The sequence below is a fragment of the Macaca thibetana genome, chromosome 7 (genome assembly GCF_024542745.1).
Source record: "Macaca thibetana thibetana isolate TM-01 chromosome 7, ASM2454274v1, whole genome shotgun sequence".
NCBI lineage: Eukaryota > Metazoa > Chordata > Mammalia > Primates > Cercopithecidae > Macaca > Macaca thibetana.
In genome coordinates this window covers 52,007,593-52,026,110 of record NC_065584.1, presented here as the reverse complement: position 1 = coordinate 52,026,110, position 18,518 = coordinate 52,007,593, and the positions used below count along the sequence as shown (strand labels likewise).

Below are 18,518 nucleotides of genomic sequence, written 5' to 3'. Positions count from 1 at the left end.
AAGGATGGTGTTTTCTTCAGCAGTAGGAAGGAAGCATCAGGATAAAGAAGTTTCTGTAGTTCCTGGATGTCATTTTACTTTCTCTCCTGCTTGTTATTTCACAAGGCCTCACGGGACGTGGCAGACTCTTGACTCCTCCATGAAGTGGAGACAGGCCAGCACCTGCGATGAGGGCTGCCTCGATGACTTGTGGTTGTGTCAAAGGTGTTTGCTCAAGAATAAGCTGTTTGCTCTTCATACTGACATCTGCTAAGCCCAGGTGCTGGAGCTATTTTTGGTAGCTGACTTCAGGAATTACTTTTCGCTATCCCCAAGCAGATCTCATAAACCCATAATCGCTGAACCTCTGTGTGTGTGCGCGCGCGCTCGGGTGCATGTGTGCTTCATAAGCTTGCTCACTGATAATAAACCAGATTTAGAGTCTTAAAAAGCTCCCTATCTGATTTTCCACACTTTCTTATGACCACTAGTTCCTCTTTAACCACCAGGGGATAGTCTTTGAGGAAGAGAATTGTTCTGAGCAATGCCTGGTCTAATGTGCTCTTCTGGTTGCACTTGGCTCTCAGGGTTCCTAGGGTGGACAGGCAGACTTTACAGGATCTGAAGGAGCATCCAGAAAGGACATCCTGCAGTTTTGCACTTCTTGTCATGCCAAGGTTCTTCTGCTTCAGAAATGAACCCTAAGACAGGTCATAAGCCAGGCCAAGGAGGGAAAAATAACTGGAAAATGAGGAGAATTGAGAAAGAGAAAGTAGATTTTTTTTTTTTTTTTTTTTTTTTTAATTCTGAGACAGGATCTTGCTCTGTCACCCAGGCTGGAGTGCAGCGGTGTGATCATGGTTCACTGCAGACTTGAACTCCTGGCCTTAAGCAATCCTCCTGCCTCAGCCTCCCAAAGCACTGGGATTATAGGCACAAGCTCCTGCATCTGGCTGAAAGTAGATTTAAGTAGTTAAAGTACATGTTTTTCAGTTAGATACAAGGAAGAATTGTCTCCCAGCAGGCTGAGAAATCATAAAAGTGATCCTAAGGAAGTGAAAGGACACTTCTAACGGACGCCATTTAAAGCAGCAGCAGCAGCAGCAACAACAACAACCATGATCTTTTAAAAGGTCTTACCTCACACCAGGCACCGCGCTCAAGCCAGTACTGAATGATTCATTTAGTGGTTATTGTGTCTCTATGATATATGCCGTCTCAACCCCATTTTACGCATATGGAAATGGAGGCTCGTGGTTAAGCCAGTGGCTCGAAATCACAAAGGGGTGCGTGGTGGCACCAGGCTTCAAATGTAGGTCTAACTCCAAATCCCTAGGTTGTTTTCTTTCTCCGATTTTGATTAATAGGCTCCAAAGCAATGTCAGTGTGAGATGATGTGGAGGTGGAATCCATATTGCCTATTTTACAGAGTAGTTATCCAGATACATGAGATTGCCTGTGTGAAAGCATTTTGAGGAGCGTGCAATACTGTTCAAGTGTAAAGAGGCATCATCATCATCATTGTCATCATTGTCATCACCATCATCAGGGTCACTTAATTCCTCCAACTCTGCCAATGGATTCTTATGGCATTTCACATATCCAAGCACTAGGGGGAGGCAATAGACAATGCATATAAGCAAACTTAGTTTTGGAAGGAAAGTGTATTTTTCTTGTAAGTGATGCTCAGAGATTTAAAATAAATAAGCACAGGTTTGTATTAGGGACTGGCAGCCATTCCCATCAAAGTCTGATTTTGTTGAAGTGTTTCCCTGAAGGCACCTTCATCTATCACAAATACTTACGAATAGGGGGTATTGCCCAACAAAGTCCTGACATCGACTTTTGTTTCATTGTTCTTGCTTCTTGCCTTCTTTCCCCACTGTGATTCTGCCTGTGATCACTTCTGCTCTCGTTGAGGTGCAGTTTTTCCTTTATTCTCCCCATTCCATTTTACTATGGACCGTGTTTGTTGGTCACCTGAGGCAGAGCCAGTAAAGCATGTTCTCGATCTCTCCTGTCCCTTCATGGTGCTGCCCTGGGGTACCTTTGGCTGCCACAGAATCTCTTCCTCAGTCTGGGGGTTCCTGAGGTGACCTTCTTGGCTGTTGTATGAAGACCATTCTGACTCTTTGTGCATCGTTCTCATCCACACTTTTCTTACTATGGTGATGTTGACTTCTCTTTCCATCCTTCTAGAATTCCACATCTGCCTTCATTTCCTTCCTGCTAGGTGGAGAGGATGTTGGACTAGGAGTTCAGGTCCTGTGAATACTACTTACTAGCTAGTTGGCCTTGAGACACAGGAGGACCCCACTGAGCCTTTGTTTCAGGGATAATTATAACTTCCATGTCTACTTCCCAGGTAAAGGACTATTTATTTTGTAGCCTAAATTAATCGGCCTAGGCTCTTCACGTAGAGTTATCTAAATAGTCCACCTTCTTTTCCATTTCGAATATTTCTGTGGGTCAGTCCCAAGGCTCTCATAAAGAAGCCCTCTCTGGGAGTGTCTGCACTGTTCCACCAGGTGCAAGTGATCTGCCAGCCAAGGTAGATTCTGCTGTGGCTTCCCTGGAAACCAAAGCTATTAGGGGTTGTGTCTGAGCTCATTAGGGCGGCTATGACTGATTATCATAGACTAGATATGGTTTATAAACAACAGAAGTGTATTTCTCACAGCTCGGGGGTCTAGAAGTCTGAGGTCAGAGTGCAGCATGGCCAGGTTCTGGCAAGGCCAGGCCCTCTCCTGGGTTGCAGGCTGCTCACTTCTCTTTGGATCTTCCCACGGGAGGAAGAGAGCAAGAGTGAGAGTGAGAACGAGAGGGATAACTCTCTGGATCCCTTTTATAAAGGCGTTAATCCCATTCAATCCACCCACATGACCTATTAACCACCCAAAGGCCCCACCTCCTAATACCATCACATAGGGGATTAGGATTTCAGTGTATGAATTTTAGGGACACAAACATTCATTCCATAACAAGCTCTGTTGCCAAAGGGAAGTGCAGCTCTCTCCCCTGTGTGTTGCCTTCTGCAAGAAGGGTCCCAAAGCGGTGTTGCTTGAACCTCCATAAGCTAGAGTTCCTATTCCTCTCAGTTACCTCTCTCTCACCTACAGGCCTGGCTGGAGGTGGATTCCTGTAGTACTGCCCATACTTTCATTTTAAATAACGTCTATTCTCCTTTAACAACCGAGGACAAATACATTGTGCTCAACTCCCTCTTTCCTTAGGATGAGTCCTACCTTCCTTCCGCCCTCTGAAAATAGACTATTTGCTAGGCATGCCTTAATATTTTAAAGCCCATCAGGTGAAGAATCTTGAGTTCTTCCCAGACTTTCCATGCATGTTTCCTGTTGTCAGGCCTGTCCCTGTGGCTCCTGAATATATTGAAGTCCCAGTGGTGGACAACAGAGAGCTCTGACTGAAGACAAGAGCTCTGTTTTAGTTAAAAAAAGTTTCATTGTCATCAGAACTATCCCTCTCTTGTCTTGTCCTTCATGGCTCTTCTTCCTTCTTCAGCATTTCAACCTTGATTTCTTTCTTTCATCTTAAATATCACCATAAGGTGTTTAAAACTGAAGGTGTGTCAAAATGACAAAGGATTTGCTTCAAGGGGCTCCCCTGGACAAATTTCGGACAACCTGAGAATCAAAATTAGTAATAACAGTTATGAGTAATAACTCATTGCTATAAATAGCTCATTGCTATAAATATCCATCTATATTTATACTAAATAAAAGGGGAGGGTAGAAGGGAAAGCCTTTCTTTATAGAAGAATGCCAATTAATAAAAATGAATGATAGAATTACAAAAGCACCATTTTCAACCACCATGGTGATTGAAATAATTTTCATTGTAATATTATTACAATTATTTTTATTAATTTTTATATTATTTTAATTATTACATAGTAATTCAGGCAAGAATTATTAGTGGTTTCTAAAACCATTGGCTGAGCCGTTGTTGGGGAAGAGGATGTTCACAGTCTCAAAGTATCGTCACATAGATTACTTACTAATTACAAAGGGAAAAGGGAACTTTTATGGTGGAGAAATTTGGCAGACACCGCTATAACTAAGTGATCAAACTTAACATCAATAATAGACAAATCATCATTATGGCCTTTGGTGTGACATATGAGGACACAACACCACCTGCATAGAATTCCTGCCAAAAATGTTGAATTTGAATCTAATCAAGAAGAAACAACCAAATAAACCCAAATTGAAGGACATTCTGCAAAACAACTGGCCTGGATTCTTCAAATAGTCAGTGTCATAAAAGACAAAAAGTCTGGGAACTATTCCAGATTAAAAGAAACTAACAAGACATTCAACTAACTGCAATGTGTAATCGATGATTGGATTTTGGATACTGGAGGAAAATTGGACTCTAAAGAATATTATTAGCACAAGTAAGAAAATTTAAATGTAGACTACAATAGTATTACATCAATGTTGTAAATGTAATCTGGTTAATAAAGAAACAGTTAAAATTAAATTTAATATTCATTATTTATGCACATGTGTCTCAAATAATCTCTGTGTTGTTTTAAAAAATCTCTATATCTTATGGGCTGGTCCTTACTCACTCCTTCTCTAATCTTCTCTCTCAATTTTCTTTCCTTTACTTTTCTGTTAGAGGGAACTAACACAAAAATAAGGGAACGTAACCAAGAAATGGCCGTTTGAAGGGTACCATTATTAACTGGTGTTTCCCTTTGGGACAATTGTGGTATAGACAAAGCCTTTCATGGCCAGAGCCACTTCTGTTTTTGTTGAACAAGGGCTTGCATGATACTGGCTTGAGCTATTTTTACTTCCTTTGGACCCTGATGGTTGACTTATTTGAAAAGCATAGAATTTCCTTTCTTTGCTCTTTCCAGCTCTGTATCCAGGGCAGGAGCCTGGAACCAGGGAGGCTCCATAAAAGGGTCATCTGGATTCTGTAGCTCCTTGAACTAGACCATGGGCAGTGAAGCTGGCAGTTCCTTGCCAAGAAGAGAAAAGCTATTGTTTCAAAAAAATTATTACTTTTATTTATTATTATCTGAGTTCCAGCAGTCAAAATGCCTGAAGGAGGATAAGGTTGATTTCATAAACAATAGAATTAAAAAGAATGAATAATTATGTAAGGACAGACTTTCTTGCCAAATACAAATCTTTTTCATGGCTTTGGAGGCATTTCCTTGGTTTTGCTTTTTGAGTTCGGGGAGGAGATAAATGGAACTTGATGTCAGGAGTGTTTTAAAGAAAGGATCACACTGTCAGAGCCAAGCCCCTGGTTGGGGGGATGATGAGAGAGATCCAGACAGGTCTGGGTGATCCTTGAGCATAGTAACCTGCACTTTCCTGCCCATGGTACAGCCCAAGGAGACCACATACTTCTTAGAGCTCTTCACAGGCAGCCTGGCCCCGCAGAGGTGGAGAAGTCACACATGACTGGGCAACAGCCAGAGGGCTCTGAAGTTAGCCTCATAGAATCCTGATACCCCATTTAATGCAAAGAGAGTACCCAAAGGTCCTTATTGCCTCCTGAAAGGGCAGGATGGAGCTAGGAGAGGACCACAGTGGGGATGAAGAAGACACAGTGTGCATGGACTTTTATTTAAACTTGGCAAGATGAAATTCACTACCATCAGCAAAATGGGGACTCACATTCAGAAATTAAAATTAATTTCTGATTTATATACAGTTAAATACTTTTATTTAAATATTTTTTATGTAACTAAATTTGCTATTATTTAAAATTAAATAATAATAACATTTCTGATTTATATAAAATTAATATTCTACTTTGACAGTCAGAGGCTGTGAAATTTGAATGGCTATGCTTATTCAAGCATAGGTTTAGCTGGAGCCTAAATGAACGAGAAGGCACTATTCTGGTGTTACCCATGGCAGACAGTGTCTGAGTTTTCTTGGCTTATTTTGGTTTGGATTACACGATTTCTCAGGACTGTAAGACTGACTATTTGAGCCCAGTTCTCCTGGTTCACCTGGGATTCCTGAGAGATAAAGAGGGCTACTGGAGGCTTGTGATGGCTCCTCCCCCTTTTCAGGCCTCGTTACTCATCCTCAGTCTGCACCCAGTGGCCTGAGCTGTGAGAAGATGGGTGCTGTGGTCTGAATGTGTCCCCCAGAGTTCATGTGTTGGCAACTTAATCCCCAACACAACAGTGTTGACAGGTGCTACCTTTAATGGATGAATGTTGTTATTGTGGGAGTCGGTTTGCTATAAAAGCAGGTGTGGCCCTCTCTTTTGTCTCTCTTGCCATATGATATCTTCCTCCATGTTGTGACCCAGCAAGAAGGCCTCACTAGATGCCATCCCTTTGGTCTTGGACTTTCCAGCCTCTAGAACCATGAGCCAAATAAATTTCTGTTCATTATAATTTGCCCAGTCTGTAGTATTCTGTTATAGTAGCAAAAGATGAACCAAGATGATGGGAATGGCTGTAAAGGCCCTGGGGGCACAGGAACGTGAGGGTGCCCGCAGGAGAAGCTTATCCTCAGCGCCTAAGAAGTAGGAGGCTCTCTTCTACCCTAGATGGCAGGGGTACCTGCTGCACATTTTCTTTCAGCCATGCAAAGCCTACCTTACTTTTCTGGCAGGCAGGGATGCAGAGCTGCGATGAGCATGGAGCATGGTAAGAGGCATCATTTGCAGATGCGAGCTCCCCTCCTCTTCCCTATCCCCTCTCACTGGCAGTTATACAGTCTCTCTTTACAGTACGCAAGGCTGCACTGGGTGGCTGCCAGCTGTGGGCGCCGTTTGGTAGTTGTAAGGGAATCACACAGGCAAGTATGACCTTTGGAAATACAAGGCGGTTACTCGGGAGTCTGTAGCTTTAGGAGCCTTGGGGAGACTGCAATTCAATCTGTATCCTGTGGCTTTGAGTTTTAAATCTCAACTAATAAACTGTCCATTACATGAAAGACTCACAGATCCAGGAACCAGAATGCACCGTTTTGGGGAGGAGAGAGTAGGGCAGGGTGCCTCCTTCATCTCCAGAACAGTGTTGTCTGTTACTAAATGGCTTAGGACAGCAATGAGGTGGGGAGCTGGCCTTTGGCAGTTTTGGCTGTCTGATGAGTGGTTTATCTGTTGTTAAAGACTCTTATTCCCTCTCCTCCTCCTCAGTCCTCCGCTGATCCCAGCGCTGCAGGCAGTGACAGCTGGATCCTGCCTGGCCGTGCTTGCCTTTTAATGGAGGTGCAGCCCTCTTTAGACACACACAAAGCAAGGGTCAGCTCCCAGCCCTCCAGGAATCTGGCCCTGTGGTGGGGGGCCTGCTCATCAGGCACCTACCCTACAAGGAGTGTGGGTTCAGGGCACAGATTAGCAGCCAATTCCTTTATCCAGAAAAATGGGAATGACATGGGGCTGGAGGAAAGCATGATGGGAAACAAGATAAAAGGAAACACACGATAATGCAAATACAACTGTACAGGAAATCAGGAGAATAAATGAATTTGTGAACGATGAGGGCAAATGCAACTGCGCTTTACCTCCCAACTGTTTGGCAGCTAGGACAAAGATTGAAGTATAATAATGGGAAAGAGAATTTCTATTAATAATGATAGCTAAGATTTTCTGCCTTCTAGGTAGCAGGCACTGTTTAGGCACTTTACCGGGATTGTCTCATTTTATTCTCACAAGAGCTCTGTGAGGAGGTACTAGTTTAATGCCTATTTTACATATGAAGAAACAGAGAGGAAGGTTACATAACTGGTAAGTGGTGGACCGAGTTACAACATTACTCTGTCTGACTCCAAAGCCCAACCTCAAACTCTCAATCTGTGCTATATATACTGCCTCAGCATATGGAAAAGGGATGCATAGCTCTTTCTGTCTTCGTCATCAAACCAAAATCTAGATTGGGGTGCCCCACTGGCCCAATGGGCCAACCCTGATTTTACCCAGTCACTACTGTGTCTGTAGTCGGAGAACAGAAAGCTTGTCTCAGGGAGCAGGTGCAACGAGGCAATGGGAGTTGCCATTCCAGAAGGTCACTTAGAGGCAGAGGGGCAGGGAGACCTTGCTTCTTTTCAGGCTTTTGCCTATTCCAGTGATGAATTCAGAAGTGAGGACAGCTATGTTGAAAACTAGGCATGAGGATAAATTTTTTTTTTTTTTTTTTTTTTTGAGACAGAGTCTCACTCTGTCACCCAGACTACAGTGCAGTGGCACGATCTCAGCTCACTGCAACCTCTGCCTCCCAGGTTCAAGCGATTATCCTGCCTCAACCTCCTGAGTAGCTGGGATTACAAGCGTGCACCACCACACCCAGCTAATTTTTGTATTTTTAGTAGAGATGGGGCTTCTCCATGTTGGCCAGGCTGGTCTCAAACTCCTGGCCTCAAGTGATTGGCCCACCTTAGCCTCCCAAAGTGCTGGGATTACAGGCGTCAGCCACTGTGCCCAGCCGAAACCATTTCCTTTAATTAAGTATCATGTCATTTCATCTGACCCATCTCAGGTGCCCTCATTCTCTTGGCCTCACCTGCGTTCCAGACTCAGGGCTTGCTCCACCTCAGCTGCTGCAGTGACACTGGCTCTGGCAAGGCTCTGATGTGGGGCTGAGGCCCAGAGTCTTTCTGCCTCCTCCCTGCGGCACTGCTGGATGTGAATGAGCATCATGCCACAAGGTGTGCCATCTGGCTCCCCGGGGGCAATAGGTCTTTTGATATAACTCCGAAATTCAAAGTGTGACTGTGGGTCACATTCTACCAATGAGAATGAAGTTAGGTGAATAAATTCCCTGTCCATTCTTCTCTTTGATGGACATGTTTTCTCTATATAGCTTGGCCAGTGATGTCCTGTGTGGCCAAGAAGATACACACGTTGGGAATTGAATGCATCTCTTGAAACTTGTTGAGGAGCAGTGGGCAGCATTTACGCTCCATCCTTCCCTGACTTGCTTTCCTTTTTCCTCAGGTGCACTGCCCTGGCACTGTACTTCCTAAAGCATTAGCCCTTAATCCTCGTCTCAGGACATGCTTTCAAGGAATTCAGGCTGAGAGTGCTCTAACATGGGCTTTAGAGTAAAAAGCGAAATTTCTTCTGAAGTTTTCCTCTAGATTACTGTCCTGTCCCATTTAGTTTTAAGGAAAGATGACTTTGGTTCATGGATTAGGCTGTCCAAGAAGCAGAGCCCTGTGGCTCTGATGTGAGAGGTATATACTTTGCTTAGGGGTCTGATCTCTCAACCTCAAATGCTTGACGTTACGCGATTATATTTTAAGCACCAGTTTGTTGTTTACCAGAGGAACATGAGAACAGCACAGACCCACTCCCTCCAGATGTCCAAGTGGCCGTGTATGTTTCAGGGACAACCAAGATGAAAATAGACTGATGCATTTGAAGCCAAAGACTGCTCAATGGGTTCTTTTGGGACAGAGGTACATTCAGTCTCTCTATGGTAAGTTTGATTGGGATGAACTGTTCATTTCCTTGCTGCTGACCTGGTCCTGCCTTGATGGCCCCATCTCTTCTCTTTTGTCTCTGCCCTGGTAGGTGTGCCCTCTGCCTTCACACACGACTGTACTGAGATGATCCAAATTCCTCTGGCTGAGCCTTGTATCTTTCCTTCCTAAAAAGTTAAGTGGTGGTTCAGCCACAGAGGACTGAAAATCTGTTATGAATTGCTGGTATGAGAAAGCTGTGGCCACAACTTTCCATTTTAATCACTTAGAATGAGTTCCCTTGCTCTGACATCACTGCCAAATTCCTGTGGGACTCTTCACAGATGAATTCCAGATAGCTGAGCATCTTGTCGACAAACAGAAAAATAAGAACTGGAACATTTTTCCCCACTGAATTAAAAAAATGCTGCAAGTGAGATGTCCTGGTTTCCTATGACAACGCCCCCTCCTTTTGCCAGTCACTTTAGCTAGTCACATCTGTTGCTCCCTGGCTATAGAGAAGTCACTGCGAGGAACTGAGGAACCATGTGGTTGCTGGAGGCTTGTTTTCCATACCCGTTTCTATGGGTTCTCACACAACAGTGACACAACCTGAGATTTCATGAGCTAATGGATCTCTGAAAACCCAATTTAAATTTCTAGGGTTTGTGAAATGTTCCTAAGTGGTTCTGTAGCTATTACAGTAAAAATACTAGAGAAAAGCCTCCCCATAGCAAAGCGGTTGAACCTCCATTCCAAGCCAAATTATGAGAGGCTGCTTTGGTAATATCAATATGAAAGAAATGGCTTTATGTGTGGGAGAAAAAGGATCAGTCCATGACTTCAGAGTGCCCTAGGCTGGGCCAGATGGGAGGTAAGATGGAAAAAGGTCTTTGAGGATCAGAGAAAGCAACCTGGCAGAACCTACATCACTCCGTGCAAAACCCATACTGCTCTGTCCTTTTCCACTTCACAATCTTCAGGCAGACCGCAGTGAGGCGCAGAGGCACATCGTGGAAACGATGCCCCACAAACTGAAAATGGAGCTTCCCCTGGAGTCCCTGTTTAGAGGAAAAGTCACTGAAATTTATTCTCCGGGGGTCTTCAAAGAAGTCCCATTTGGGTGTATGGTATTTTGGGACTATGGCCTCAGAAGCAGTGGCTCTCCAGGCCCCACTGTGAAAGGAGCACGGTGGTACAAAAGGTTTAGGTGTGATGAAAGGTGGAAGACTTGGGTAAAGGCAGGCAGGAGGCACTTCCGGGTATGTGAAGTTGAAGCATTAGTTTTCACATGGAAGGGCTGCTCTGGTCCAGGAGCTGGAAGCAGACAGAGAGTTCTGAGCCCCCGTTGCCCAAGCCTGGGATTTCTTTCTCCACTCACCATCAACTCCAATCCCATTCCCCATTCTGGCTTGTGAGACTCCCTACCTTGTCTGGTTCCCAGGAGCAGAATAGATTTGGGGGCCCCATGGACAGAAGGATCCTCACACAGGGTCTGCTTCTAGGATCAACATGACCCCCTTAGTTCCTGGAGTCTGAATTCTTCTAGGAAGAGCGTCCTGCTTCCCCATTTTAAGTGCCAATTTGTTGTTTACTGGATGAACATCAGAATAGCACAGGCCCATTTCCTTTCAGATGTCCAAGCGGCCACATATGTAGCAGGGACCATCAGGAAGGAAACAGACTGATGCATTTGGAGTCCAAAACCTTTTACTAAATGAGTTCTTTTGGGATCACAGACGGATAAACAGAAATATGTTCTCAGCATTTTCTTGTTCATATCTTTGGTGCCAGGGTGTCTGAGTGCTCTTTTGTTGAGAGCTGCATATAGAATTCACTTTAGACTACTCAGCCCGGGGTCTAGTTTCTCTCTCTCTCGGTAGATTCAGCAGGACGGTGAGTTGACAGGTCACCATAGCCCTTCCAAAAGCAGACATGGCCTCTACTCAGCTAATTTTGTCTCCCAACTTTTCTTTGGTCTGTGTGAACCTTTTAATAGCTGGGCCAGACCATTCCTACGGAGACAGTTGAGTAAATTCCTGTGGAGCAAGGTAACAGGATAGCATTTCCTTGGTGGTGTATTTCTACCATTTTTTCTACTTCTTGTTTTGCTCATCTCTCTTCTCCTTCCCCTAATGACTTTGTTTTTTTTTTTTTGGTTAACAGAGTACGGGCCCTGTCAGGCTGTTGAGGCACCCAGAGTTGCTGGTTCTTCCTGGAGTGTTGAATTAATATTCAGTGTCGAGTAAGAAAAATACCTTACTCTGGAAACTCAGGACATTTCTTTCTTTCTCTCTTTCTTTCTTCTCTCTTTCTCTTCTTTCTTTTTCTTTCTTTCGACAGAGTCTTGCTCTGTCACCCAGGCTGGAGTGCAGTGGAGCAAGTCAGCTTGCTACAACCTCTGCCTCCTGGGTTCAAGCTATTCTCCTGTCTCAGCCTCCCCGAGGGGTAGCTGGAACTACAGGCACATGCCACCCTGCCTGGCTAATTTTTGTATTTTCAGTAGAGATGGGGTTTCACCATGTTGGTCAGGCTGGTCTCAAACTCTTGACCTCAGGTGATCCACCCGCCTCGGCCTCCCAAAGTGCTGGGATTACAGATGTGAGCCACCGTGCCCGGCCAGGACATTTCTATAGACAAAGTTGCTTCTCTGTGCTGAGGCACACTAAATTCAAATCTTACTTTTCTAACAATCTGGAGACCTCCTAGAACAATGATTTCCAAATATTTTAAAGAATGAAACTCCTCCTCAAATGATGTATTAGACAGATTGCGCAGCAGTCCTGGCTGTGGAGTGGGATAGATGCCCCACCCTTTTGGGCTTCTTTCCATCTCCCTCCCTTGGCAGCCATCCATGCGCCGCTCTGTGAGCTGTGACTCTGTAGAACAGGGAGAAACTATGCTGGTGGAAAGTGTGAGCTGATATGTCTTGGTATTTCTTGACAAGATCATGATACTGCTAAAGACTATATATGTTGCTGGTTTGACAAAAGCATGCTTGTATGTCTATGGCACAGGTGAGCTATGGCCTCTATGCAGAGCCATTTGACAGTTAAATATAGTTCCTGCCTAGAGGGAAGGAACAACTTAGGTCCTGGAACAGGCACACAGATATGTGTATGGTGGTGGGTGCTGGGTGTCTACATTTCCAGGTCGTTTCCACCATGACCTAGCCCAGAAAAACGTGAAGATGTGAGGAAGGCTTTTTGGGAGCCACAAGTCTGCTTAGGGGCCAAACAGGAGAGATTCTTCCATCATTTTTGAATCAAGGTTTCTTGACAGTCAAAAAGCCAAAGCGTTCCCCTCTGGGTTTCCTTGATCGTATGTTGGTTCAGTGAAGCTCATCTATTCCAGTTGACTTGAAGGTCATTGATAACAAGTTGATGATTTGGTGACTGTTACATAACTGTTCGATTATGAGTTTCGATTGACCTCTGCCTCCCCCACAGGTTCTTAGCACCCATGTTTCCTATCCTCATTGTGGGCAGGTACCGTGAACCATTCACTACTTGTGCTTGGGCTGAGTCTTTCTCAACAAGCACAGCTTAAGAAGCAAGAACAGCTGGTGGAGGTGTGTGCTCTGAAGGCTGTTGACTGACAAGGCCCTGTATGTGATATTAACCTACCCCGGCCAGCTGCTGTTACCTCTGCAGCCTGCAATCAGCAATAGTGATCATTCTCTGTGATCACAGACATTGTTTGTTGCAGTCCACTCTGTCATGTGAAAGAAGAAATGGGCTTCATCTCATAAATTACATCCCATTAAATTCTAAGTATTTCTGAGAACTCAGGAAGAGGAACAGAGTAAGTTCTGTTTGTTCATGACTGAATAATTGCTAATTGGTTATTCATTTTAAAACACACAGAGACTTACATTTAATGCTGTTGTCTTTATCTGGAGAGAGATTTGTTTTGTTTGACAGAGCATAAGCTGTGACATCTTGGAGAGGTGCAAATGACTTGGTCCTACCTGAAATTCACAGGTTTGAAATTTTAAAATTTCCTTTAGGTGAGAATTAAAATAATAGGTACTAAATTACCTTTCTAATTTATTGGTTCCATAACATTGCAAAAGTACCTCTCAGGCCTGATGGAGCCCTCCTACTCCATCCATGGGGACTTTTTCTCTCCCTGGAGATGGGCAGGAATTCCTTCTCTTTCCCCACCCTATGACACTTCCTTAAAACACTCTGTTCCATAAACCATCTTTCTTGGTTTATTTAAAAAAAAAAAAAAAAAAAAGCAGTGGTACAATGAGGTTCAATATGCAGAATATGCCATGCATAGCTTGTGTCAAAGGGCTGACAGAGTTGAAATAATGAATTTCATTTATAAAAGGAATGCAGTTGACTACTAATGGTTTGAGTTTTCTTCAATTAGTGATGATGAATTTCCCATTCACCCATTCAGTAAATATCAGTTGATCATATTCTCTACATTCCAATCTTACCCTATCCTTCTGCTCTTTCTTTACCTGCTCAGAACTTTCCTGCTGTTTAATTATCTGGTGCTAGGGAGGTGGTGAGTGTAATCGTGGATGAGAATACAACAATATGAATGAACCTCTGGTTCTTAGCACAGTCCTTTAACCTATAGAGCAATTGTATTAGCCGTCATTTCCTTTTTCTGGTAAGTGAGATTTCAAAATAATTACTGTACATTAGAGCCATCCTGAGGAGTCTAAGAACATGGGCTCCAACATACAATTCAAGCCTGAGCTTGAATTCTAACTCTGCCACTTACTGTACAGGACACCTTGGGCAAGACACTTCACCTCAGGGTGTCTCAGTTCTCTCACCTGTGAAATGGGATAATAATGTTACCCACCTCTTAGGGTTAGTGTGAGGATTAAATGAGATAATCCTAAAAAGTTCATAAAATAAGAAGTGGCACAGGGTAAATTCTCAGTAAATATTAGCCATGATTATAATTGTAATCATTTTTTGATCGCTTTAATTTTTCTTAGTTATCATGGAAAATACAGTTGTGAAGAGTGATCATTACATATAAATAATGACAATAACCTTTGAACTTACCTGATTCTTGTCTAAAAGCTTGCTATGAAAGATGCTGTCCTGGGGCATGGTATACTGTTCTTCCTTCTATCCTACATGCACGAAAGGAAGGGCATAGCAATGAGATGGTAGATTACCGTGGAAGTCAGGAGACACAAAGTTGGGTGTTATACCTTCTTGATTATGGAACAACTCTGTGTGAATTCTTCAGTCACTTTCAGGTCACCTTTTCCCATGTAAACAATCAAACTATCAGAAACCACAGTTTGTGGCAGTGAGAGCCTTGAGACGTGTATGTATTGTGGTTTATTATATACTTTCAACAATTTTGTGTATAATGTGGTGCAAGTGAGCAAAAGCACACATCCTTGTGAGCCTACTGGGTTCCATGGAAGTCTTTTCTTTTAACATGGTAAAAAAAAAAAAAAAAAAATCCCAAATGCTGTCATTTATTGAGCCTCTAGTATGTGGTTCTATATATTTACTATCTCATGTATTCTTTAGGGCAATTTGAGGACTAACTTGTATTATTCTCATTTTTCAGATAAGGAATCTGAGCCTCCAAGAGTTGCAGTGACATGTTCAAGCCACATGGCTAGTGAGAAGCAGAGAAAGGACCTAAGGTCAGAGCAATCTTAAGCAGGTCCTCTGTGGTCATTGTTAGTGTGGTTTACTTCCAGGCCAGACCATTTCCTTGCTGATGCAAGATTCTCCAGAACTCTCCTTTTCCCCCTGGGAAGTGGTGATTGGCTGCTCCACCAGCCTGCGTCCTTAAGTGACTGTGCTGGGCAGAATGCCCTGCCAGCTTGAGAGGGACCTGTGGTGTGGAACATGAAATAAACCTTTGTGGTTTTCATTTATTGAGATTTGGGGGTTCTTAGTTACTGCAGCATAACCTGGCTGATCTCAAACACAAAATCTTAATGATCTGTACACAGATTGAATACTTGGTGCCTATTTCAAATATTTTTTTGGAATAGGAAGGAAAACCCAGAATCCAGGAAAGCAAAGTCTTGAATTCTAAATTCTCATGTTTTTATTGACAATTTGGTAAAACAAGCAAGCAAACAAAAACACACATAAAAAAACAAAAACAAAAACAAAAATTAGTCTTAAGAAGTTGTTTTTCAACCATGCAAATAATCACAAGAATCGTTGTTTTAGTTTTCACATCTTATCAGAGGCCTCTTCACCTTCATTTCTCTTGGTACTGTATCTATGTGGCCTGAGGAGGAATCATGGCTATGACATGGTTTGTGCCTGTGCAAGCAGATTGAATTTATTTCTGTCTGAGCCCATCCCTATCTGTCATCCAATTATCATCAATAAATATTTAAATGTCAGGCCAGCAGCCCCAGAAGGGAGCCCTGGGTATTAGGCCTTTGCGAGTCCCAGCTGATCGTTATTAATTCAATGAATGTAGTTGTAAATTGGCTAAGAATACACAATGGAAGCGATTACAAGTGCTCTTGTCAGTGTGGTTCATTCCATTGAAAGATGGTTCAGATTTGCTTTTGCCTCATTCTAAGGAAATATGAGATGCAATTTGCTTCAAACTAAATGCTCCCTTAGTTTCTTGCCCAAATATTGAACAAGAATAAGGCAGGTTGGAAGGGCCGTCTCTGGAATGTATTGTTCTGAATGACTTAGAGGTTTGCAGGGTCACTTTTTGAACTAATGTGAATTGGCAGGAAAACACTTTCCACTGAGATGAATTATGTGCTTAGGGTTACCTGATTTTTTATCTGAGTTAGAGAAGTCAGAGTAGATAAAAATGAAATGACCCATTATTAAATAATCAATGAAAAAGCTACACTCCTGCAATGTTTCTGGATCAATATACAAGTTACCTTTCAGATAGATGGATTATTCTTGTGTTGTTCAGAGCAGAACAAAGCCCACTTCCAGCCAGTCTCCCCAGATGCACTCTGTGTGAAAACAGAGAAAGAAAGCATTAAACCATTAGGGACGAAAAAGTGGGGTGTTGTCCACATAGCAGCCCTTCTCAAACGGTGCTCAATGAGACTATTCTTGGGAATGTGTTTGGTAAACACAGATCCAGGGCACAGCTGTTGAAGGTTAAGGGCGAGGTGTAGAAGAGGTTCTGGGGACACGGCATGTTCATTCCCCAAGGGCAGGAGCATCAATCAGCAAGAACTGCCTGAAAGACATATTTCATATGATCTATCAAAATTTAAATTGCTCTACACTTTGTCCTAGCAATCCAATTTTAAGAATTCGTCCTGCAAATGTAGCTACACATGTATGCAAAGATCTTTGTGTGAGGAAGTTTCTTGTTTGTGATGGTAAAAACATAATCACAAGTTGAAAATGTCCATCAAAATGGGAATGATTAGGTAAACTGTAATATATCAATACTGTCAAGTACTATCAGCTGTTAGAATGAATGAGGTAGATATGTATATGCTAACATGTGATCTTGGGAACTTATTTAATCTCTCATGAATAACTCATGACTCCTACCACCTTCTTCCATTCTAAGACCATGCCATGTCTTATTCAGCCCTGAATATTCAATGTCTAACATAGGGCCTGACTCCATAATGCTAATTACATTTGATTAAATGTTTGCTTAAAAAATTGAGGATGCTGACAGAGATCCCCCTTGCCTTATGTTTTACTTATCCAATTTGTAAAATGGGATAATAATAGTATTTAATAAGTGTTAGCCGAGTGACAGACAAAATGAAAGGGGTTGTGTGTGTGTGCATGTATGTATATATAAAATGTTTTATTTTTGGAGAGAATAAACTCTAGAAAAGTAAGGGAAAGACTCATAGACGGAGCTAAGTGTAGACTCCCAAGATCCTCACCTGGGAGTGTGAGATGGGAAGATGAAAGAGGAGGAAAAGTAGCCTGTCCTGCACGTGCAGACCACTGTGTGCAGAGCTGTCTGCTATATGCTTTTCACAGTTGTCTCATTTAAAACTCACCATCATTTGAAGTATTATCATTCCCATTTTACAGATGAGAAAAATAAAGCTGAGAGAAACTTACCCAAGATCATGCAGTTGGAGTAGCAGAACTAGGCTTCCAATCTAGCATTAAAGCCCATGGCTCCCACCACTTCCTTCCATTCTGAGACCACATCTTACTCATCCCTGAGTATTCAATGTCTAGCATAGGGCCTGACTCCATAATACTTCTTACATTTGATTGAAAATTTGCTAAAAAAATTGAGGACACTGAGCAAGATCCCCTTTATTTCTGTTCCTTAACACGTGTGCCTGTGCTCCCTTCCCCAAACAACCTAGATTTTCTTTAATGTTTAAGGTATTTGTTTTTGTATGTATCTTACCCACCTGTATCAGTCAGCATAGCCTAAGTTACACTGCAGTGGCAAACAACTCCAAGCATGTCAGTGAATGACTCCTTTGTTACACGTACTTCATGGACTGACTGCCAGTCTGCTCCATGCTTCCTTCATTTTGGGACCCAGGCGGAAGAATCAGCTCCTTCCTGAGACATGGTGGGGTTCGCTGGAGAGAAGAGGGATGCAGGAATCATATAATGTTCCTTAGAACTTCTGCACAGAAGTAGCACACGTCACTTCCACTCACATTTCATTGGCCACAGTGAGTCTGATGGCAGACATGAACACTATGAAACGGGAATAGTGTGATCTTCTTGTAGGGGGTACATCTGCAGACAGAGCCTAGTAAGAAGAAACTGGGAAGAAAGGCAGCAAATAGTTTGAACAGTAATGCAATATACATCACCACATTACTGCAAAATAAATTATAAGCTTCTTAAAGTAGACACTGTTTTCTACATCTGTTTAGCTTCATATCTCCAATGGAACTTTAACTTTTCTAACGCTAGTGCCTTCTTCTCTACATAGTAAACGTTACTTTTGATGGGAGTCAGTCTTATTCAAAATCAGCAGTTCTCAAAATGTGTTGGGGGAACCCCAGTATTTCTGAAACTTTCTCCGTGTCTTTTTGAGGTCAAAACTATCTTAATAACAATTCTACAAAGATGTTATTGCCTTTTTCACTTGCATCCTCCCATGAGTGGACAGTGGGATTTTCCAGATGCTCTATGACATGTGATATCAGAACAGGTTGAATATAGAAGCAGATATGAGAGTCTA

General features: G+C 42.8%; 2 protein-coding genes across 12 annotated transcripts in view; one reads left to right on the top strand and one right to left on the bottom strand.

The window, feature by feature from the left end:
* The window catches only part of ATG14 (autophagy related 14), a 457,705-nt gene that overhangs the window by 340,763 nt on the left and 98,424 nt on the right, over window positions 1–18,518 (bottom strand). The window lies entirely within an intron of this gene.
* The window catches only part of KTN1 (kinectin 1), a 160,787-nt gene that overhangs the window by 131,434 nt on the left and 10,835 nt on the right, over window positions 1–18,518 (top strand). For all 11 annotated transcript variants that reach the window (XM_050798211.1, XM_050798224.1, XM_050798216.1 and 8 more), the window contains one exon: window positions 14,949–15,027. In XM_050798211.1, coding sequence (XP_050654168.1) covers window positions 14,949–15,027 — 79 coding nt within the window. The remainder of the gene's footprint in view (window positions 1–14,948; window positions 15,028–18,518) is intronic.